This window comes from Mustela nigripes, chromosome 8, assembly GCF_022355385.1.
Source record: "Mustela nigripes isolate SB6536 chromosome 8, MUSNIG.SB6536, whole genome shotgun sequence".
Taxonomy (NCBI): Eukaryota; Metazoa; Chordata; class Mammalia; order Carnivora; family Mustelidae; genus Mustela; species Mustela nigripes.
This window is the reverse complement of record NC_081564.1, coordinates 66863058-66888416: the sequence shown is the minus strand read 5'-3', so window position 1 is coordinate 66888416 and position 25359 is coordinate 66863058. Positions and strand designations below refer to the sequence as shown.

General features: G+C 39.1%; 1 protein-coding gene and 1 pseudogene across 2 annotated transcripts in view; both read left to right on the top strand.

Annotated features, from left to right (window-relative positions):
• The window catches only part of DYM (dymeclin), a 335066-nt gene that overhangs the window by 253172 nt on the left and 56535 nt on the right, over positions 1-25359 (top strand). For both annotated transcript variants that reach the window (XM_059409625.1, XM_059409626.1), the window contains one exon: positions 16412-16594. In XM_059409625.1, coding sequence (XP_059265608.1) covers positions 16412-16594 — 183 coding nt within the window. The remainder of the gene's footprint in view (positions 1-16411; positions 16595-25359) is intronic.
• Positions 12681-13549, top strand: LOC132023731 (tropomyosin alpha-3 chain-like; annotated as a pseudogene).

The window sequence follows — 25359 nt, the reverse complement described above, 5'->3', positions numbered from 1 at the left end:
CTTTAACCCCCTGAGCCACCCAGGCGCCCCTACCAAACAACTTTTTAATTTAACTTTTCTCAGATTACTTTTAAAAATCCATCAGGACAACCATAACCTTTTCCTCCTTTAAATATTTACTCTTGGGACACCTGGGTGGCTCAGTTGGTTGGACGACTGCCTTCGGCTCAGGTCATGATCCCGGAGTCCCAGGACCGAATCCCACATTGGGCTCCCAGCTCCACGGGGAGCTTCTCCCTCTGACCTTCTCCCCTGTCACGTTCTCTCTTACTGTCTCTCTCTCTCAAATAAATAAAATCTTTCAAAATAAATAAATAAATATTTACTCTGATTACAGCAATAGATTTCCTAGTATTGTACAATTCTAGAATTCCTAAAACTACTTGGGTTATAGAATTTTTTTAGCAGTGTTGACTTTGATATATATATATTTTGAGTATTTTAGTGACATTGGCTTTTGTTTTCATTTTCGAGCTAACTTTACCATACTTTGAAATCAATTATGCTACCCTCATGTAAGGAAAAAATGAGAAACTTTTTTTTCTGATTTAAAAGCTTAAAGGGTGGGGTGCCTGGATGGCTCAGACAGTGGAGAGTATGACTGTTGGACTCAGGGTTGTGAATCCAAGCCCCATGTTGGATGTAGAGGTTACTTAAAAATCTTTGGGGGCCCCTGGGTGGCTCAGTCAGTTAAACATCCAGTTCTTGATTTCGGCTCAAGTCACGATCTCAGGGTCATGAGATGGAGCCCAGAGTTGGAGTCTGCCCTGGGCATGGAGCCTGCTTAAGATTCTCTCTCTTACTCTCCCCTTACCCCCATTACCTGCTCACGCACTTGCTCAATCTCTCTTAAAGAAAAAGAAAAGAAAAAAAAACTTTAAAAAATAAAATAATAAAAGCTTAAAGGGCATAGTAATTACATATTCCCTAAAGATATAAAGGCATTACTTATAAAACTAGATGAGCATAGTCCCCATTTTCAACAGTTTATCCCCAACAAGTCTTTCACTTTTTTTGTGTTTTATTCTTTTCATTATTGTCTCTTTTTAATTTGGTTATAGGTGAAGTAGAATGACTTGTGTTTACCTAGACAAGTTTCCCTTTCATTCGGTTAACAAATTTTTCGACTTAACAAAATATTTGTTGTGAAAAAAAAATTCAGATGAAATGCAGAAGGTATTTAATGAACCCCGATATGCCAACCGTCTAGATTCAACCATTAGATTTCATCATATATCTTTCATCTGAACCTTCTTTGCTTCAGTATTTCAGAGGAAATATTGGAATTTTAATCTCTCATATTTTGATATGTGTCTCTAAAAATAATATCTTCTTTCATAATCATGTATGGTTATCACACCTAACGAAAGTAGCAATATTTCCTAGGTGTGATCTAATACACAGCACAGTCAGATCTCTCCCGCAGTCTCATAAGGCTGTCAGCAGTGCTAACATCAGAATTCGAAATAAAAATTAATACATTTGGCTGTTATGTCTATTAAGTCTCTTTTAATTTAGAGTGGCCCCCACTTTACTCCCCTCATACCATCATTATGTTGCAGAAATAGCCGTTTGTCCTGTAGAATGTTCCACATCCCAAGCATGTCTTTTGGCTTCCTCTGGTAGAGTTTACCTCGTTCTCTCCCTCATATTTACTGTAAATGGAAGTTAGCTTTACAGGCCTGAGTAGATTCAGATTCTTCTTTCTTGGCCAGATTGCTTCACAGGTGATACTGTTTGCTCCACACATTAGGAGGCGTGGTTGTCTTACTTACTCCTGATGAGGCTAAGGGTGATCAGTGGTTACAGGTCGGGACAGCCTGATTTCTGCTCTGTGAAGTTCTGCTTCACCTCAAAGCACAGTTCTAACCACTGATGAGTATCGCCCAAATGAATCAATTAGTTAAGAATTGAAACATTTTTTTTCAACACTATTTTTTCTTCTACATTCATTAACTATACTTTTCCTAGAAGAAAACCATCAGATGGGGTGGTTTAAATACAGTTCATAAAGGAAAGCCAAAGGCTTATTATTCCCTTTTAATCTCCAGTTTTTAGAGTAAGAAGCTGGTGCCCCATTTATTTATAATGCCTTCCAGTGGATTGCTGGGTTTGGGAGGTGAGAGATTCCTCTTTCTCTCATTTTTCAAAGGATTACATTACTAAACTCATGGAGTTTTATATATTAAATGTGTTTGAACTCATTACATTCTTTAAAAAAAAAACTTTCTCATGAAATGTTGCATAAATACAGAAAAATGTGCAAATCTTAAGTACATAGAGGATTATCACAGATTGTCCTTTAACTGTTAGTAAAATTATTCTTTGATTTGCAGTAGTTTTACTGTTATGTACTTAGAGTGATTTTTGTCAGATTTATTATGAACTGCTTAGAGTTCATAATTCTTGAATTTGAATTGCTAATTGCTAATTGCCCATTGTACTTCTCAGGTAGTGTTGATCTCTAAAATATTGTTTCTCCTCCTTTCTCTTTATTCTGGATGTTTTCTTATCAACTGTTTTCAACTTTACTGATTTTCTCTGCAGTTATGTCTCAGATGCTATTTAAGCCATCCATTAAAATCTTCATTATTTATTGTATTTTTTGACTACTAGATTTTTTCATGCCGTTCTTTTTGTAGTTTATAGTTCTCTGCAAAAATTCTTAGTCTTGTTCTCAAACTTGTTAATAAGCACAATTATTTTAAAGCATGTGTTTGATGTTTCTCTGTGGGCCTGTTTCTATTGTCTGTTGTTTCTCTTGTCTGTCAGTTATGTGGTCTTATCTTTTAATATACCTGATTGTTTTTATTGAGTGCCAAACATTTTATATGAAGAATGATGGAGATAATTTGAGGACTTGGATGATGTTATCTTTCTCCAGAGAGGATTTTTGCTTGTGGTAGCTGCCAAGGCTAGGAATGATACTACACCCAGATTGACTTAGTCCAATCTGATAGAGATGCTTCAAAGCTGTACATGAGTCTCTCTGAGGGGTGTTCTATTTCTTTTTCATTTGTAGAACTCAGGTGTACCCCTTGGAATTCCACATAAAATTCGGAAGGAATTAACTGGGTCCCTCTTTTTTGACAGATCCTGAATCCCAGTATTTGCCCTTTCCATCTCTAATTCCAATGAGCCCATCAAACCTTTTGCTAAGCTTCTCTACCTACTCAGTTTCTGAGGCTCTCAACTATACTTCAGCAAATATCTTTAAGGGAAACGTAGCTTAAATGCCAGGCTTACCTCTCAACTTTCCTGTTTTCCCAAATCTTGGGTCTACAATTTTTTACCAACTTGATAGCTTTCTGAGGCCATTAAACAGTGTATGCATTTGCATTTGTGTATATACAAATGTTTAACTTTTTTTTTCAAGGTTGATTTATTTATTTGAGAGAGAGAGAAAATATGAGCACAAGCAGGGTGAAGGGCTAGGGGAGAAGGAGAGATGTCCTCAAGCAGAATCCCTACTGAGCATGGAGCCCAAGGCAGGGCCCAATCCCAGGACACTAAGATAATGACCAAAGCCAAAATCAAGAGTCAGCCCCTCAGCTGAATGAGCCACAGAGGTGCCTCACACATGTCAAGCTTTTATAGCCGTTCTCAGGTGGGATACTTGGCCTAAAACATCTAATCCACCTGCCAGAAATCCCATCGCTCTTTGAAATTTCATCTTTGGTCACTGGATAACACATCATATTGACTTCTGTGTCCCTTTAACACAATCCACTAGTCATTGCAAGCTCTCTTGATTTCTAGTGTGAGAAGTCCCAGCTAATATTGGGTACATTCTGCTACAGACCTGGTCAAGTCATCCTTTCAAGGAGACTTGGGTTTTCTTTCTTTGTATGTTTGCTTGTTTTTTTGGTCATGATGTTTAGAGATTATAATCTGACCACTGATACTCTTTGTTGCTGTTTGGCTATCATTACTAGACCTTTTAAGTGGACTATATTAGAAAATACATATTTTTAAAACAAAAATCATGTTTACAATTTCAAATTCGTATTTAACATTACAAGTTTTTAGCTTTCCTTTTTAATTTGGTTTTATGTTTCTCGTTCCTCTCTTACACTGAAAACCTTGATTCTTAAAAAACCTTAACGCTGTTTACTTTCATTAGGTAATCAGTAGCTTGAAAATACTGTCACCTGTATGTCTCCTAAAAATTAGACCATTTATTAAGTTTGAGATTTCCTATCTGTTTGTCCTTAGAATGCGTTCTACTTAGTATTCTACTAAGATTCTATTTATGTACAGTCGAAATAATACTGTGTTTCAAAGACACAGGAAGTACTTTTGTCTGTATCATTATGTCACAATTCTGATAAGTCATTTCAGTTTATTGTCAAGTTTTAGAGAATTCTTAAGTCTCAATTTTGGAATATGTATAATGTTTGTTTCCAAAGTTAAAACTGTGTAACAGGATCTACTCAGAAAGTTCTTGCTTCCATCCGTATTTCTTCTTCCTTGTTTCCTCCCTTCCTCTGTAGGTAACTATTATTTTCTTTATAATTTTTCTTTTTTAAAAATTTATTCGTCTGTTTTTAGGTAGAGACAGAGGGGTGGGTAGGAACAGAGGGGAAGAATCTCTCAAGCAGAATCCCTGCTAAGTGAGGAGCCCGACTCAGGGCTTGATTCCACAACCCATGAGATCACGACCTGGATCAAAACCAGCAGTCAAATGCTCAACCAACTGAGCCACCCAGGCACCCTTTTGTTATTTTTAGTTTATCCTTTCAGTTTCTTTTTGCATGCACACACACACATACACACTCTTATAGTCTTCGCCCAATCCCTTCTTACGCCAAAGATGACACAATGTGTATTGTTTTCTGTATTCTTGGTATCTCCCAGAGGTCACTCCATATTAGTGTAGAGACCTCTTCATTGCTTTTTCTGCCTGCATAGTGTTATGGTATTTGGAGATACCATAGTTTATTGATGAACACTTTGTTTTCTTTCATTATTTACAAATGCTATCATGACTAACCTTGTGGGTATGCTGTCTCATAATTGTGTGAGTCTGCCTGCGTATTCACCTCCTAAAGGTAGGATTCCTGAGTCAGAGTGCGTATGCACGTTGTTATGTGTTGCTAAATGTCCCTACCTCCTAAAGGTAGGATTCCTGAGTCAGAGTGCGTATGCACGTTGTTATGTGTTGCTAAATGGTACAAAAATGTACCATTTTTACATTCCCACTAACATTTCATGAGAGGTTTTTGTTTTCCTACAATGTCACTAATATGTCGTATTAGTGTTTTGAATTTTTACATTTTTATCACAGATTGTCAATTCTCCTAGAGAATTATACAGAGAATTTTCAGGAAGTGTTTTCCATATCCATAGTTAATTTCCTTACCCTTCCCTAATGTTTTATATGTGTGTTTTTTCCCTTTTTTCCTGATTCGCATGTTGTCTGCTTTTAAAAGACACAAATGCATTTATTTACCTATCTCTTATGGTATTACGCCATTTTCCAACTGATTAATTGATTGATTGATTTTTTTGGTCTTTTCTTCTGTCCTGCTTTCTTTGGATTGATTTTCTTTGCTTTCTTGATATTACTTGTGCTCTTCTGAATGACTGTGAGGCCTTGCATTCTTCTGTTAAGAACAACTCTGATTCCATCTGTGTCCCTGATTAGCACCAAGCCATTGGCTGTTTATATTTTTCTTAATGATTTGTAGAATTTCTTTATGTGTTTTTGCTCCTACTGAATATGTTGTTAATATTTTTTCTTAGCTGCTATTAGTCTCCTCTACATTTATGAGACTCCTTTTTTCACTTCAAAAGACTTATAATTTTCATGTATTCCAAACTGTGTTTTTTTCCTTTCGAGACTCTATTTCTCAAACACTGAAAAACGTCCCTGTCTCTCACCCCATCCCTGGATCAAGAAGCTGAAAATATTTACCTGTATTTTTTCTAACCCCTTAAAGCTTATTTCTTAACCTTTTAATCTTCTGGAATTCTTTTTGTTGAAGGAATTAATTAGAGATCTAGCCTTTACATTTTTTCTATTTAATTATTACTTAGCCCAGTAGCAATAATTCGATGATTTGTCTCCTCTGGTATGAAATTGAATCCGTATAATTTACTGTATTCCCACACATCCTTGGATGCATTTCTGGGTTCTGTCTCTCACTGTTTTTAATCTTTCTGTATATGGTGCCATTTCTGATATATTACGCAGTATAGCTTTGTGTGTTATTCTGTTAGAAAATGTCAGCCTATTGTTCTTTTTCAAAATTTTGGATGGTAGTTCCAGAGTTCACCCTTGTTTCAGTTTCTGCTCGCTCTTTCCCATTTCTTTTGCCCTTTGCACTGTGGGTAGCAAATCATGTGTCCGAATGTCTACCCATGTAGGTTTTCAAAATGCACTCCCTCAGGGCGCCTGGGTGGCTCGGTTAAGCATTTGCCTTTGGCTCAGGTCATGATCCCAGGGTCCTGGGATTGAGCCCCGCATCAGGCTCCCTGCTCAGCAAAGACCCTGCTTCTCCCTCTCCCACTCGCCCTGCTTGTGTTCCCCCTCTCGCTGTGTCTTTCTCTGTCAAATAAATAAACAAAATCATAGAACAAAACAAAACACCTCTCCCTTGACCTTTCCAGAATTGTTTCATCTTCTCCTCCAGTGCTGTATTTTTGCCGAAAGTAGTTTTTTTCTTCTCTTTTTGGGTGTTTCTGAAGCAGAAGGAGCCCCGAAGGTCCTCTTTATGCTCAGGGAAGTCTGGCACTCATCTGACTTGACCTGTGAGACCTGTTTGATCTGGTTCCATCTCTTGTCACCTCCCCCCAACATTTGACATTCTAGCCAAACTGGATTTCCTCGTGGTGTGGTCTTCTTCATTGTTAGGCTTTCTGTGCGTGCACTTCCTTCTGCCTTTTACCTGCCTACAAACTCAGACAGGTCGCTGCCTGTTGATAATAACTAATCACAGTAACTATCATGTAATGAGCACTTTATATCTGCTAAGCAAGACAGCATATTTTTAAAATATATTATTATTTAATCATATCCTATAAAATAGGTAATATTCTAATTTTTCAGATGAGAAAGCTACGGCCCAAAGGACATATAGCTAGTAAATGCTAAAGCTGGGGCACAAATCCAGGCCTGACTCCAGAACTTCTGTCCCTAACCACTCTGCTATACTTCTCCCCTTTCTCCCCAAGTCCCCCAAGTAGCACCTGTACCCCCCAGGGTGAATCTCCTCTAAATGATAACGCATGTGAAGGTATGGACCTGTGTGGATCACTGCTCTGTCCCCAGCACTTACCACATCATCCTCTCTGTTACTTAGGAACATATGATTTATTTTATGTGTCTCGATTTTCTATTAAATACCAGACATTATGTCTAAGACAGTAGAGTCTGGAGTGAAAAGTATGCCTATAAATGGGCACACCTCTGCTGATGTGGAGTTAGCTCATTCTGGTTAGGACCGGGGGTGGGTTTGGGTTTTGTCTTTAGAACTCTACTGGCTTGACATGCCCCCATGGTTGTTGCCTGTGCCTGAAAGTGGGGCCTGGGTTCTGTTCAGTGTTGCTCTACCAACCTCTGCTTTCAGCAGTCCCTGCAGTGGAGTCAGAGAAGGGGTATTTCTGTTGTCTTGGTCCAGCCTCTTTCTTGGGGAGTCTCTGTGTGTGCCTCGGTCTTAGGAGTGGGACTTTCCCAGCATTTCTGTCCCTCCTCGTCTTGGCAGTTCTGTGTCTGTGGTTGGCCTCGAGTGAGAGGTTCCTGCCCCTTCCCGAGTGGCAGCATAGGATCGAGGGATAGGATTCCGCACCCAACACGGTTTCTTGCCCTAACCCCGTGTTAGAGGGCTTTGCTCGGTCCCTCCACCTGCAGGAACAGATATCTGCCTGTGTCCTGGAGGGGAGTTTCCTGCTTCCCATTCAGAGGCACATGGGTTATGTTTCTACTTCTCCCCTGGAAGCAATGGAAATTTCCTGGTGCTCTTGGCCAATAGAGTTTGCTGCCCCAGGAGCTAAAGGCTTTTGCTTAGCGTGAAAGGGGGTTCTGGGAAGCAGGGTTAGGTAGAGGGCTCTTTCCCATCTCCTCCACACTTAATCTTTCTCGTGAGCACCTGGTGAAGGCAGGTGGAAAAAGAGTTTTCCAGTGAGTGCAAACCCCACCGTACCTGGGGCTCCAGCTTTCCAGACTGACACATTAGACCACACGTAGCCTTTAAGAACTTACTGAAATCTTATCTGATTTCTGTGTGTCAACTTCCGTGAGGACGTGTCTTCCTCCTGTGCTCTGCCAAAAGCTAGAGAGTATCTGTGCTCCTTCTCTCTTTAGAGGGGCTGGTCCCTCTAGAGAATTCATTTCACTTGATTGCCTTCCAGAATCATTCTCTGATGGTCCTGGGAAGACTTATGATTTATTAAATTATCTGGCTTTTTCTCACTGGTAGAGTAAGAGAGGCAGTCTTTGCATATCCGAAGCAGAAGCCTGTCTGGGTCACTTAGAATGCTTCCTTGCATCACCCCAGAGAGCCCATTTATCTTTCATTGGAAGGGGCTAGGGCCCAGATGGTGACTTGTCCAGTCTAGGGCAAAACCCGACCTCGAGCTTCTCTCCACTGACATGTAGCTACCTCTGTTTTGCCTTTTTCCTTTTTTTTTTTTTTTAAACTGGGCTGTAGCTCTCCTGTTCGTGATTCAGAGCACACTGACTCTTTTTCCAGAGAGGGAATGGGAAAAGGGCACCAGAGTGTAGAGATTATTTCCCTTTTGTGCATTAACAATATCAAAGATAATAAGCCTTGAAATTTAATGTGTTCTAGAAGAACCAGTAGGTTCCTGGGTTTACAGGATGATTATTTTCAAACTTCACCTTCCACATTTTTACTCTCAAAGGTGGTTGAGTGTTTTTCCCTTCTAAACTAACAGTGACTCAGTTCAAGGTGCTAGGGTGATCTCAAGTAAATTCTGGATTTTACTGAAGTTTGAGGTCATCTGAAAGCTTTTTCTACATTGCTTACGTGTTCAGTTCCTCTAATAAAATCTGCTTTCTAAATTCAGTATTTTCTACAGTCCTTATGGAAGCTGAGACTTAAAAATAACTTCCACTTGGGTGAAGTGACCGAGCAAAGGTCACATAGCTCGTTATTGGCAGAGCTGAGACTGTAATGGGGGGCTCTTCTCTCTCTGATGGGGTGAAGGAGAATGTCAAAGCCATTATAAAAGGAGATACATCTTCCTAGAGAGTTACTTTACTCAGATTTTATTTTTCATAGGATGTGAAAGAATAGTTCTTGGGGCGCCTGGGTGGCTCAGTGGGTTAAGCCGCTGCCTTCAGCTCAGGTCATGATCTCAGGTCCTGGGATTGAGTCCCACATCGGGCTCTCTGCTCTGCGGGGAGCCTGCTTCCTCCTCTCTGCCTGCCTCTCTGCCTGCTTGTGATCTCTGTCTGTCAAATAAATAAATAAAATCTTTAAAAAAAAAAAAAAAAGAAAGAATAGTTCTTTTTATAGTAAAACACCAATATATTGAAGAAGAGTGGAAAGGAACACTAATTCTTAAGGCAAAACATTAAATATTAAAAATCAAAACAAAAAAGCTCGAGACTCAGATATATGCTCATTCTGTACCAGAGGAGGGCCTGGGGAAGTAGGAGAGGTGCTGCCCTTACCCCGCTTTGTGCCCAGGGTGGGTAGTCTGCTAAAGTAATGGGATCGTTGGGAGTTGCAACTGAGTTGGATTCCATCAGAACATTCCTTTTTTGTGAGTTCTGTGGCTGTTTTCCAAGTATGGAAAAACATGGAAGGTTAGCCAGTGTCCCCTAGCAGCCACCATTCTCTTGCCTTCCTGCGACCAGTAAGCATGTTTTCAGTAACAGACTCCCCAGGCTTCCAGTTCAGGTTTGTGGGGCATGTTCAAACCCTGTCCAAGGAATGAAAAAGACCACATCGTTTTTACATCCCCACACAAAAACCGTGGTACCGTAACTCTGCCTCCCCCCTTCCTGCCCCCCTTCTCTGGCCCCCACATTATTAAGGTTACACATTGTCTCCTCTGGTCACAGGATTTCGTCTTCAGCGGTGGTTTTGCAGGTAACATAAAGCTAGTTCTTGCTATCAGAAGCTGGAGATATGGGGACAAATCCAGTTCTGGCTGGTCACAAAGCTTTTTAGTATGTGTGCCAGTAAATTAACAACATAACGATAACAAGAGTCTATCACCAAATGATTGGCTTTGAAGGCCATTTGCACATTAACTTTAAAAAGAGGCTTGCCTGTGCATTTCCTCCCCCCTCTTCCCAACTTTGGCAAAGTCCCATTAATTTTGTTGAAGGTTTTATTTTCTGCTGAAAATGCAGGAAATTTAGACAACTCTCTTGGAACCCCCCCAAAACTAATACAAACAAGATACATATGCTTCTCTTAAGGAAACTAAAAATAAATGATTTGAAACTATTTAACTGTATAAATTCCCTCTTAAAAGGAAAAGGAAGTTTATATAATGAGGCAACTCTGAGTACTGTTGACAGGGTAGGATACTCCGGTAACTACCAGCTTGTCTGTTAGACATGAAATCGCAGCTTAGCACAGAGCGTGTGTAATGGTCATTACCAGCATGGGCAAAACCAAGCAGGAGCAGCTGAAAATGGGACCTTTTTTTTTTTTTTTTTTTTTTTTAAAGGATATTTGTTTTAACATTTGAGATGTTCTGTAATAAAATATGCTTTTCTTTTTCTTCTTCCCCCCCCCCCTTTTTTTTTTTTTTGAGAAGAAAGTCTGATCTAGGCTCTGGAATGGAAGCTGTATGTGCTTTAAAAAAAAAAAAAAGCATGAATGAAAAAGACGTGATATTCTGCACACATTTTGCTGCTCCACCAGTGAGCCATCAGATTTTATCTCTGACAAAGCTAATTTTGACACAATACAGAGGACACATGGTTGGGTTTTAAAACACATCTTTTTATAAAACCTTAAATTATTCCAGAAATGAAAGTCAGCTTTTCTATACGTCTCCTCAAAGGGGCCAGTTTTGCAAATTAATGGAAGTGGTATCTGGGGCTTATTTAACACTAAGAAATGTGATTTCTAAATTCTGTGTAGTTACAGTAATTGAATTAACTTACCAGCTTTGGAAAGGCATTTATCTTTTTGTTCTTATTATGATAATGTCTAAGATTAAAATGAGTTTTCTTCTTTCAGATACATTGTTTTAAAAAACTCTCACATGGTACTTATTGTGTGTTACACACTATTTTAAGAGCTTTACAAATGGTACCTCATTTAATCTTCCTGGGAAAAAAAATCAAGTAGCAAACTTCTCTAAATACCATTTGAAATTCTGACACCCAAATGGTGATGTGATTAGATAACATTTAGATGTGTTTAAATACTGAGATTTGGACAGTTTTGTAGTTGTAAAGAAATGCTTATCAAATTCATGCTACTTTTTCATCTTTTTACCAGTAGTGATGACTACCCAATAATGCTTTTTAAAGTTGAAGCATATAGGGTTTCACTTAATCCGATTCAGTCATAGTAGCAACTTGAAGATTCAAATAAATTGTAAATTATGATTACTGGGATAGTTTTCCTTGGGAATTAAAATTAAGCAAAAGTTTGATAATAGGTAATTAGATCTCTTGGAACCTTCATGCTGTGAAGAAGCTCTTGCTGCCTAGAAGAGACCATGTGGAGAAGAAGGAAAGACCTTAGTCCCCAGCCCAGCTGTGCCCTCCCCCCTTTTCCCCACAAGCCAGCACCAGCCTGCCAGCCCTGCGAGCTGTCCTACCAGGAGAGCTCCCACCTCCCGCTGAGCATCCCAGCGACCTCATGGAGCAGAGACCTGCTGGCCCACCAAGCCTAGCCCAGATGATTAGAAAGACAAATGGTTACTGCTATTCTAAGCCGGGAAGCTTTGGAGCAGTTCCTTTCACAGCAATAGCTGATTTAAAAGTCACGAAACATGATGGTAGGAATAAATGGAAAGGTACCAGCAACGACAAATGTAAGTGAATCAGACTCACTTAGAATTCAGAAACTATCAGGTTAGAGCTACAGATTCTAAAACCTAGCCATATAGTTGCTTTGAACTATGTAAGTTTTCAGTAATACAGAAAGTTTGAAAATTAAAGACTTGAAAATCATACATACACCTGTCAAATGTTTAAAAAAAAAAAAAGGAAGATGATATAGCAATATCCGTAAAATGTGGACTTCAGTAACCAACATGGACTAAGAGACGCAGTACATAATGATGAAAATGTTTTTTAAAAGATGACACTTGTGAACCTAGAGTCACTCTGAATATGTGAATCACTTGGAGGAACTGATAAATCCTTTCCCGTTTTTGGGAAATTTTGACATAACCATGAAGTGATGAGTCTTTCGGACCATGAGTGTTAAACAGAATAAGTGTACGTGTGGGTGAGAGTGAGGGCAAGAGCCTTCCTCCCTTGTCAGCGTACATGTGTTGTCATTGCTCTTTAAGCAGTGATCTAGCAACATTTATTCATGATACAAATCCACTATTTTTACCAGTCCCTCTCCTGGAATCTGTCCCAGAGAAATAGAAGGACAGATCTACCAACATGCTTATTGCCTCCTTGCTCACAGGAATGAGGAAACAGAAATAAATTGGATGCCCATTAGTAGGATGCCATAAACCAATAATACATTGCTACTCTTTTGCTTTTGAAATCAGTGTCTTTCAGAATGAATAAAAATAAAAATGTGGGAGAGGCAGCTGCCGTGCCAAGCGGAGGAGGGAGTCAGGCGAGCACAAGCCAGAGCCGTGGCCTGGTGGGCACCGTAGCCAGGACCACCACTGTGGCGGCGGGGAAGCACAAGGTCCAGGGTCTTCAGCAGCAAGATGACGCAGAGGAGAGGGCCGAGCACCTGCGGCTGGAAGTGGAGGGGGCAAGGGAGCAGGCTGAGGCCAAGGTGGTCTCCTTGAACACTACCTTACAGCTGGTTGAAGAGGAGCTGGCCCACACCCAGGAGCCCCGGCCACAGCCCTGCAAAAGCTGGAGGAAGCAGAGAAAGCCGCCGATGAGAGCGAGAGGTGTGGAGGTTCTCGAGAGCTGAGCCATAAAAGATGAAGAAAAGATGGAACACCAGGAAATCCAACTCAGAGAGGCCAAGCACACTGCAGAAAAGGCCAATCGAAGTCTGAAAAGAGGGGGCTCAGAAGTCGGTGATTATAGAGGGGGACCCAGAACGCCCAGAGGAACGAGCTGAGCTGGCAGAGTCCCGCTGCCGGGAGGTGGATGAGCGGATCCCAGTGACAGACCAGAACCCGAGGTGTGTGTGTGCTGCTGAGGGAACAGCACTCTGAGAGGGAAGACAGCGATGGGGAAGAGGCAAAGATTCTCATGGTTAAACTCAAGGCGGCAGAGACTGGTGCTGAGTTTGCTGAGACATCGGCAGCCAAGCGGGAGAAGACGATCGAAGATTTGGAAGATAAACTGAAATGCACCAAAGATGAGCACCTCCGCACACAAAGAACGCTGCACCAGGCTCTGCTTGGTCTGAATGAGACCACAAGCACCCTAGGCCCGCCCTGCTGCTGCTCCTCCCTCTGACCCCTGCCCCCCCAAACCCTCAGCCTGCCCAAAGCTGGCCTTGAAACCAAGAGCTAATCTTTAATAGGAAGGCTGCTTTCTCCTTTTTCTGCTTCTGCTATCCCAACCCATGTCTTTTTTGCCAGACTGTCTGCCTCTCCCTAGGGTTTCCAGCTGGGCTTGAGGCTGAGCACCCTTGGGAACAATGTCTTAAGGGAATGCCAGCACCATGCTAAGAGTCTTTAAAAGCGTGTGGTAATGTATACATTTTGTAATTATCTTTTTTGTTGTTGATGTAGCGACCATTTGTAAAACATTCCAGATAATTCCCCAGTTCTGAACCAGCAGTCTGACCTCTTCCTCACATTTGGAAAGTAACTTTTCAGCTTAATGCGTACTGCCCTCACTACAGAGGAAGAAGAGCTTCAGGAGCCTGCCTTACTGAGAGCCAGAGCCGGAAAGAGACCCAGGCTGGGAGGCGTCGTTGCTCTAGAGGTCCAAAGTACCAGGCAAATTAGAAGAGTGATTCCAAGAGGAGTTGGCCCAAAAAATGCGACTCAGGGTTTCGGCTTCAGGGTGTCTTTGAGGAACTTTATTTTCAATTTCTTTTTTCCATCAGAAGTGACCAAGTGTGGCTAGACTCCTGTTCAAGAGTGTAATGGCGCCACTCACTGTAGATCGGCTTGCTTAGTTTCTCATGAGCTGTCTACCGTAATTCTGATCTTTGTGTCTCCATATTTCGGGTGTTTTTACTCCTCTGGCTGCCTTCAAGATTTTCTCTTTGTCTTTGGTTTTCAGAGTTTAACATGATGTGTCTATGTGTGTGTTTTTGTTTTGTTTTGTTTTGGGTGGATTTGGGAGATATTTTGTGAGTTTCTTGGGCCAGTGTTTGATTCTTTCATTATTTTAATGCTTAGCCATTACCTCTTCAAGACTTTGTTAAGGGGTGCCTGGGTGGTTCAGTGGGTTAAGCCTCTCCCTTCAGCTCAGGTCATGATCTCAGAGTACTGGAATCAAGCCCCACATCGGGCTCTCTGCTCAGTGGGGAGCCTGCTTCCTTCCCCCTCTCTCTCTCTGCCTGTTTCTCTGCCTACTTGTGATTTCTCTTTCTCTCTGTCAAATAAATAAATAAATAACATCTTTAAAAAAAAAAAAAAAGACTTTGTTAAGTCCACTGTTGAACCATGTAGGTGTTCTTTACTGCTAATGCCACGTATCTTTTAAATTCTAGAGTATATGTTTGTCACTTTCTTACAGTTTTCAACTCCACTGAAATTCCCCCTTGATCCAAACATATGTAGATTCATATGTAGATTTTGTAAATCGTAGTTCATTTAAATTTGTTTGATATTTTTATTATCTTTGTAGCTCTGTCTGATACTGCCCATTTGTCTCTTGGATGTGGGTTGTTTTTACCTATTTGTCTCATACATTTTGGTTGAATGCTGGACATTATACTCTGTATACGCTGTATGCGCTGAGATAAATTGTGTGGGAATAAGCGTAGCTTTTTATTTACTTGACCAGATAATAAATATTTTTTACTTTGCAGGCCACAGTCTTTGAGTTGTACTTCATCTGTCACTACCAGATTAATTTTTCAACTAATATTTACATGGTGTATATCATTTTCCATCCTTTGTTTTTGACGTAACTATATTTGAAGTGAGTTTTATTTGAAATTTCATGTAGGTAGCATATAGTTGGATCTTGTGTTTTTTATCTACTCTGCCAAAGTCTGCCATTTCACTGTTTTCTGTTTGTTCCCTCTTTTTCATATGTCTGTCTTATTTTTCTGCCTTCCTGAAAAACTTGAACAGTTTTTTAGAATTCCATTCTGATGTACGGGTAGTATTTTTGTGTGGATTTCTATAGATTTGCTCTAAACAGTATGCACGCATGACTCGTCACAGTCTAGTATTGCTGACGTTTAACAATTCAAGAGTAGAAACCTTTTCTCTGTTTACATCCCTTTGCCCTCCCTGTTTTATAATATAATTGTCTTATATATTCCCTTATATATGTTGAGAGCCACATCAATGTTACAATCTTTTGCTACAACTTTGAAACATAATTTAGAAAACTCAAGAGGAAAAGGAACGTCCATTGTATATACCTGTATTTTTGCTCTTTCCGTTCTTTCTTCTAAGAGATTTGTTGATTGTTTTTGCCATCTTTTAACTATTTCTTATTTAGATTCCCAAAGATGTTGACTGAGGAAAAAGAGACCAAACAATAGGCTATTTATCTGTAAATAGAGAGATTGAAAATACAGTGTAGAGAAGAAGTGAGGTCATGTTCTGAATTAGGCACTTTTCTTGGACTTGGTAAGACCCAACCACCACTTTGCACTGTGGAAGTCTCGTGATTTAGGGTGATGCTACAATGAGAAGGCCAGTAAGGATCTAGTAAGGGAGCGGCTGAGGAAGCCCCAAGTTTCCTTCCATATTGGCAAATCTATATTTTATTATGTTCAGTTCCTAATTGTGACCATATGAATTCAAAGGATTTTTACTCAAATACTTTATTAAATGGTAAACCTAATTCTGAAGATTCTTGACAAAAGTCACCTGGACAGGTTCTTTTGCATTATCTTTTCAATATTATAATTTTATTTTTTTTTAACATTTTTATTTATTTGTCAGAGAGCACAAACTAGTGGAGTGGTAGGCAGAGGGAGAAGCAGGCCCCCTCCTGAGCAGGGAGCCCCTATGTGGGACTCGGTCCCAGGGTCCTGGGATCATGATCTGAGCCTGAAGGCAGACGGTTAACCAGCTGAGCCACCCAAGTGCCCCGAAAGTTACAATTTTAAAGCAGTTACTGTCGATTAATTCTGTGTTAAGGAGAAAAACACTGTGCGTGTGGCTTTTCTTTCTTTATTAGGCACAAGACTTGAATGTCATCGAAGAAGTGATTCGAATGATGTTAGAGATCATCAATTCCTGCCTGACAAATTCTCTTCACCACAATCCAAACTTGGTGTATGCACTGCTTTACAAACGAGATCTCTTCGAACAGTTTCGAACTCATCCTTCATTTCAGGATATAATGCAGAATATCGATCTAGTAAGTATAAATGGAAACATTATGATTCTTTTTTAAGTATCAAAGCAGCAAAAGTTGAAGAAACCTTGCCAAAAACTACGAAAGTTAAAATCCCTTCTTTGAACATAAAGTATATTTGTAGTTTTTTCTGCTATAGTAATTATTGTATTCTGTCTGTGTGTATTATATACACACACACATTTATTTGATAGAATGGAGATCATTCTTTATACAGTTCTGTATTCTGCCATTTTTACTTAGCCTTTAGATCATTGACATTTTTCTGTGGTATCATTAATTCTTTGAAAATCTCCCATTTTAATATCTGTATAACCTGTATTATTGATGTCCCAAAAGATTATTTATTTATTTTTAAAGATTTTATTTATTTATTTGACAGAGATCACAAGTAGGCAGAGAGGCAGGCAGAGAGAGAGAGATGGGTAAGCAGGCTCCCTGCTAAGCAAAAAGCCCGATGCAGGGCTCAATCCCCGGACCCTGAGACCATGACCTGAGCCAAAGGCAGAGGCTTAGCCACTGAGCCACCCAGAGACCCTCTCAAAAGAGTATTTAACCATTATCCCATTATTACTCATTTTGGGTGTTTCACTTATTTTATGTTACTTCATAATTTATGAACAGCTTGTAAATAAATCTTACCTTATTTTTCAGTTACATTTTTGGCATAGTCTTAGGACTAGAATTGTACTAATTTTTACTGTAAGGGTATCTGTATTTTTAAGACTCAACACATGCTGCCAGATTGCTTTCCAGAAACACTGGGCAGTTTATGCACCTGTAAAACATCTTATATTTCCACACCTGATTTATGAGAGGGTCTGTCCCACTACATACACTCTTGCAGCTTTGAGTATTATACTTATTTTAATATTTGTCTTTTTATATCAAAACTGGCATTTCATTATCATTTCAGTTAATTCCTTTTCTAGTATGACAGAATATTTTTCACAGGTCTATAAACTTTTACTTTCTGTCTTTTCTAAAGGTGTTTTTGCTAAATTTTCTATTGTTGTATTAGTGTTTTCACTAATACATTTATCAAGCAAACCAAATACCATGAACAGGTAGCATTCAACTCTGGAAAAAAACTAACATTTCTTATTGGTAATTTATTTATTGTAGTATAGCAAATGAGTAGGAAAAAAAATCATCCATATATAATAGGATCATCTTACTAAATGCTGGGTGGCTCAGTGGGTTAAAGCCTCTGCCTTCGGCTCAGGTCATGATCCCAGAGTCCTGGGATCGAGCCCTGCATCGGGCGCTCTGCTCAGCAGGGAGCCTGCTTCCCCCCACCCCTTGTCTGCTTCTCTGCCTCCTTGTGATCTCCGCCTGTCAAATAAATAATAATAAATAAATAAATCTTAAATGCTAAAGATATCGTATGAAAACAGTTCTGAGGAAAACTATATGTAGGATATTTCTATTTTTTCCTTTTGTTTAATTCCAGTATAACTGATGTATCGCATTGTATTAGTTTGAGCTGTACAATACAGTGACTCAGTAATGCTGTGCATTACAGTGCTCATCAGGATAAGTGTACTCTTAATCCCCTTCACCTGTTTCACCATCCTGCCACCCATCTCTCCTCTGGTAACCGTCTGTTCTCTATAGTTAAAAGTCTGTTTTTTGGTTTGTCTCTTTTTTTCTTCGTTTGTTTTGTTTCTTAAATTCCACGGATGAGTGAAATCATAAGGTTTTTCTTTCTCTGATGTATTTCATTAGCATTATACCCTCTAGATCCATCCATGTGGTTGCAAATGGCAAGATTTCATTCTTCTTACGGCTGAATAATATTCCATTGTATGTCTGTACCACATCTTCTTTATCCACTCATCAATCAGTGGACACCTAGATTGCTTCCATAATTTGGCTATTGTAAATAATGCTGCTTTAAACATGGGGGTGCATATGTCTTTTTGAATTCATGTTTTCATGACTCCACAGTCATTCCTTGAGTAACAAATAATGATTCACAGTACCAGGCACAAGAGTAAACCCAAGAGCCAACATTCTTGTCCTTGTGTGACCCACATTTAGGAAGACATTCAATCATTGTATTCTCACCAGGTAGAAATATGCAAGTTCGGTCATAAGTAAGCATATGTACATACCTCTTTCTTGGATGGACACCCAGAAGTGGAATTACTGGGCAGTGTGTATTATGCCAACTGTTTAACATGGGGTCCTACCATTTGACTGTCCGACCAGTGGTGTGTGAGAGGTTCTGTTACTTCCCATGAACACTTAGTTTTGTCAGTTTTGTGATGGCATCTCATCTATAATTTCTTGATTCCCATTGAGGATGAATATTCCCCCACCCCCCCAATTTGGATTTCCTCTTTTATGAGTTTCCATTCAAGTCCTTTTCCAGTTTTTCTGTTGTTTATTTTCTTGCAGATACTTGATGTGCTCTGGATTCTAGGCAAATTTCTCGATTATGTGTTACAGATATCTAGTCTCTAATAAGCCTCAGACTTTAAGGCATAACTCTAAAACTCCTCTCAAAATGGTCAAGCAGAGCCAATAAAATTTTCATTTCTATCCTTTTCTTGGAGACCTGCTTCCTGCTTTTTGCCCCAGCCATGTTGTGCTCTGGTTCTCGTGCCTAGCTGTGGCATCTTCTTAGGAATTTCCTTCACTTGGCTCTTCTGATTGACATCGGCTCCTCTGGCTTCCTCTTTCTTGGTTTACTGCTCTGTGTTGGTGGGAGCATAGACTATGTAGTAGCTTTCTGGGAAAAGGTGTGAATGAGGTATTTTTTTCATTTTCATTTTCAATTTATAGATAAACCAGCTTAGAAAGATTTTTACTTGCTCACAGTCACACATTCAGAAAGTCATAGAGCTGGGACTCAGACCAGGCAGTTTGTGACAAAGCCCACGCCCGTGTTTATAATCATCAGGCCTAACTACTATACCCCTTCGCTAAATGCTCCCACAGTTTCTCACTCACTGCCTGAAAACATCGAGCCATATCCACAAACCTGGAGACTTCACAGTTCTCTTTTCTCTCTCATAATCACTTCTGATGTCAAATCAGTCTTTACTCCCCCAATGATAGAACTGAGGATCCTTCTCAGTAACAAGGTGATTAACACTTGACATCCTTAAAAACATCTTGAAAAGACTATATTAGTTTTTGAAAAGGCACACAAGAACCATGGAAAGGGTTTCACCACCCCCATTCAAAACTTAGTCCCTTTTGAAAGAAGTGAAGATCAGGGTTAAGGTGAGGAAAAGAAGGGACCTGACTGCGTATCACACGGTGTATGACCATGTGGAAATGGAAGCAGGGTGTTAACTGGACTTACATCCAGGACTCACTTTCCTGTGGCTGACAGAAGAATGGGCCACTTACACTTCTGTATATTCAGCAGAAAGGGCCTCTTATGGTAAACATTTGGCCATATGCTGTTACGCGCTTCTTTAGGCAAATAAATGCCTGAATGTTGTTGAGCACCTGCTAAGTGCTAGGAATGAGGCTAAGTACTTTCATATACATTATCTCTTTTATTCTTCTCCTTTTTTTTTTTTTAATTCTTCTTAAACCAGTAAAAAGTAAACTAGGTTTGATTATCCCACTTAGTGGATGAGAAAACCAGGATATTGAGTGACAGTTTCCCAGGTGACTTTCACACAAATCCCAGCCTAAAAATCATTGTCTTAAATGATGATTAAATATTCAAGTAGGTCCTGATTGTGGATAATTTGCATATACAGTATCTCATGTGACCCCTAAACCAGGGAGGCCGAGTAGGACTTGAGAGAAAAAATTGTTGGCCCAAGGTCACTTAGCCGGTAAGTCACTCAGCCAGGCCTTGAAGCCCGATTAGAAACTCCATGCTTTCAGTGTGCACTTAGATAAACCTAAAGTAAAATTTCAAATGGTCAGGTTGTCCAACAGTTTTTTATTGAATACTGCCATCCAAAATAGTGCAGGCACAATGGAAGTTCATTCAAAAAGTTGTTTAAACTCTTTTGCATATTTTGAAAAGAATGCCATGACAGAGCTGTAAATAACATCTCTACTTTTTGCTTCTTTCAGCACTTTGCCTTCCCCTTCCCTGCCCTAAGTGCCCCTGAAATTTGGCTCCAGCAAGCCTTTGCTATATCTTTTTTCATGGAGTTAACCTTGAAAAGTATTGGTAAAAAAGACTAAGAATTACTGTTATTTTTAGCTGACAGGGACTTCAGAGTTGATATTTTTCATTAAGACAGTCAGCAGTGTTGAATATCTGAGACAGGAGGCACTAACCTTGGAGCACTTTTAACTTCGCAGATCCTTCCAGCGTGTTTTCCAAATGACCAGATATCTGTGAGCCACTGCTGTATGTCCCTCCCATCTAACCCATAGGTGATATGATCTGGGTGGATTAAGTAACAGGACAATAGAATTGTGACACCAAATGAGAGAAGACGTGAAAGGAATTTCATGGCTGAATATAAGTAAAGAGCAGAGGCAATTAATAGTAACATATGCAGTGTGTTAAAGGCAAGAACTGTTCTTATCTCTGGACAGTGTAAAAGTCATGTTAGATTTTGTGGATTTCCAAACCCGACCATCCTTTCTGAGCTCCAGACAAGTACGTCCAGTTGCCTACGTGACAATCCCACAAATGTTGAAGAAGGTTCAATCAGAATTCCTTGTTTTCTTCAAAAAGTCAAACACAAAATGAATCAGCTCTTCCTTGTGCAGTCTTCCTTATCTCAGTAAATGGAACATCGACCAAGTTTCTTATGCAAAAAAAAAAAAAAAAAGAAGAAGAGGAATGAGTGCTGGTCCGAGTAGGGGTGGGAAGTTGCAAGTCCAAAGAGCGCAGTCAGAGAAGGCCTCTCCGAGAAGGTGCATCGGAGCTAAGACTTGAAGGAGGTAGAGAGTGAGCCGCACAGATAATCTAGGGTCAGAGTGTGCCAGGCAAAGAGAACCATAGGGGTGGGGTGGGGGCATGCCTGTGTCTCCCTCAGGAGCAAAAGGTAAACCTGCTTACTGACCATTGTAAAAGATTTGGGTTCCCTAAGCTCAAGAGTTCTCTTCCTATAATATAACCCACTACATGTGTGGGGGGTCACCCATCCCTCATCAAACCACTTTTATGCAAATTGGGGCTTGGGGAACCCATTTTTTAAAATGATAATGTCCTGGTTGCTGCTGTTGTTTGACTAACAGCTGTCCTTCATCATTGACCCAGAAATCTCCATATCCTTCCAGGATCCACAAAACTGACTTGTTCACTTGCAAGTAGGGCAAAATTCTTGATTTCTTGACAACGTGAAATGCTGTGGTATTATACGAAGGTAGACTGATAAATGCAAGATGGCTGCATAAGCTCTAGGCCAACCACCCAAAAAAAAAAAGTGAGAGAGAGAGAACTGGTATGCCCAAGATGGAGATAAAATGGAATTATAAATTATATTTAATCTAAAGTCAGGTAAAAACAGACTAATATAAATTATATTATATTACATAATAAATTATATATTAAATTAATTATATAATATATTATATATAAATATTATAATTTATAAATATAAATTATATTTAAATTATATTTAATCTAAAGGCAGGGAAAAGCAGACTAAATAATAGTGGAACAAAGAGAAATGACAAGCAGTGTGGGAGATTTAAATCCAGTCATGTCAACAATCCCATTAATGCCTCAAAAGAGATTCTCAGATTGGATAAAAGATAAAATCTTTGTTCTCTCTCTAAGAAACTCACTGTGAATAGAGCTAGGTCTGTTAAAAGTCAAAGGCTGAAAGAAGTTTTATCATGTAAGCACTAATTAAAAGAGAGCTGGAGTTAGTATCCGATCAGCTAAGTAGACCTCATTAAAAGAAGCATTGCCAGAGATAAAGAGGGACACTGTGTGATGATAAAGGGGTCAGTTTAGCAAGGAGACATAACAGTCTTAGATATGGATGCACCTAACAACAGAGCTTTCAAAATACGCAAAGTAAAAACTGATAGATTTACAAGAAGGAATTGGCAAACCCATAATTTTAATTGGAGAAGTCAATACTTCTTCCTCAGTAACTGATACAATAAACAGAAAATTAGTAACAATATAGAAGACCCAAACAATACTACCAAGTTGATTTAAGTGACATTTATAAAACATTGTACCCATCATCATCAGTGTACATGGAACAGTCCCTGAGACAGACCATATACAGGACCATGAAACAAACCTCAACAAATTTTAAAGATTTAAAATCATAATAGAGTATATTCTTTGACCACAATGAAATTAAACTAGAAATCAGTAAGAGACATATCTGGAAAATATCCCCAGATATTTGGAAAGTAAACAGTACACCTGTTTAAAGAGAGAGGAGGCCAAAGCTAAAGAGAACATATATATATATTTTTTAAGATTTTATTTATTTATTTGAGAGAGAAAAAGAATGAGAGAGAGAACATGAGAGAGGAGAGGTCAGAGGGAGAAGCAGATTCCCTGCTGAGCAGGGAGCCTGATGTGGGACTAGATCCTGGGGCTCCAGGATCATGGCCTGAGCCATAGGTAATTGCTTAACCAACTGAGTCACCCAGGCGCCCTAAAGAGAACATATTTTAAACTTAGCAATACAGTGGGGCTAACTGAACATGAAAAAAAAAAAAGAATATGAACATGAAAAAAAAAGTTCAAAAAATTCAAAACTAAAAAAATAAAGATAGAAGGAAACAGCAAAAATAATAAAGTTAGTAAAAAAGAAAATGCAAAATATCAAAATCTGTGGAATACAGCTAAAGGGAAATTTATAGTATTAAGTGCTTCTATTAGAAAAGAAGAAAGGTCTTAAATAAATAAGATTCCACATTAAGAAACTACAAAGAGTGAATTAAATCCAAAGCATGAAGAAGGTAGGAAATAATAAAAGAACAAAAAATCAGTGATAGCAAAAGCTGGTTATTTGGGAAGGATAAAAACCTTAACACTATAAAACTGATAAATCTGTAGCAAAGTTAATCCCAGAAAAAGAAAGAAAACACAGATTACCAGTGTCAGGAATGATAGCAGGAACACTGAAAGTATAATAAGGTAATATTATGAATAAGTTTCTGGCAATTAATTGCGTGACTTAGATCAAATGGAAAGATTCCTTGAAAGGCACAAACTCTCAGAGCTTACTCATGAAGAAATAGGTAATCTGAATAGTTCTATATCTTTAACAATACTGAATTATTAGTATTAAAAATTTTTCCAACAAAGGAAACTCTGAGCCTGGAAGTCTTCACCCAAATTCTACCAAATTTTTAAGAAAGAAATATTATAATTTCAATACAAACTCCTCCAGATTATACAAAAAGAGGACATACTTCCCAACTCATATTATGGGGACATTATTACCCTAATGCTACTCGTAGATAAAGACCTTACAAGTAAAGAAAATTACAAATCAGTATCACTCATAGATAGAAACACAAAAAATCCTCAGCAAAATAGCAAATCAAATCTTGCAGTGTTACCAGAAGAATAATGCAACATCCTCAGTTATCGTGCATCCCGGGAATTCAAAGGCTGACGTAATTCACAAAATTTAACGGCTAAAGGATAAAAACCAGACAGTTGTTCCAATACATGCAGAAAAAACATTTGTCAAAATTCAGCATTCTTTCATGAGAAAAGAAAACTTCGCCAACTATGAAAACTTCCCCAACACTGTACTGTTTAAATTTTCTGGAAATAATAAAATACAAATTGTTTTTGAAAGAGGAAGGTAATACATAAACTCACCAAGTAAAAACAGAAGAGTTTTGGGACGCCTGGGTGGCTCAGTCAATTAAGTGGCGGCCTTCGGCTCAGGTCATGATCCCAGGGTTCTGGGATGGAGCCCCACGTTGGGCTCCTTGCTCAGCAGGGAGCCTGCTTCTCCCTCTCCCTCTGCTCATGTTGGTGCTCGCTCTCTCTCTTTCTCTCTCTCCCTCTCTCTCTGTCAAATAAATAAAATCTTAAAAGAAAAAAATAGAAGAGTTTTAAATTGACCCTCAGTAATGCATTAAACCGATAATGATCATGTTGGTTTTAACCAGCAGACTTTCCTGGAATTTACTTTCAGTAGATCACACTTGCTACTCCTGTCTGGTTTGATTTATCCTTAAGTTTCATGTGTATTATAAGTGTTTCCTATGTGGTATGTAGGGCAACTTTTTCATTTTGTAAGTGAGGATACTGAGATATACACCTAATGATAATGATATTTTATGAATCCTTACCATGTGCCAGGCGTTGTTCTTTGCACTTCGAAGGTATTAACTTATTTAATTCTAACAGTATCCATGCATGAGGCAGGTACTCTATCTTTCCTCACTTATAGATCAGGAAACTGAGGCATAAAAAGTTAAATAACCTGTCTACATTCATAAGCAGAGCTGGGAATTAAACCTAAGCCTCTGACACCTGGTAGGTGCTCTAGACCCTGAGTTCTACAAGTCAGGTAGCTTGTCAGTATCAAAGACAGGACCCCAACTACGCCTTCTGACTTTGAGCACTTCACAGTCATGTGAAGTGGTACACAGTACCATGATGTCTAATCTGTTTAATTATGCCTATTTAATCTGCTTCTTGTCCTTCCAATTACATTGCATCTTTCTTGAAAATGTCTATTTTCTTTGTAAATCTTCTGGAGATCTCTCCCACTGAATATGTTGTTAACACACGTATTGATTAAGACACAAAAACTTGAGGAAAACCCAGGATCAATGAGAAAACATATGGATTTCACTTTTAAAGACATGTTTATTATCTTTTATGGAAGAGAAGA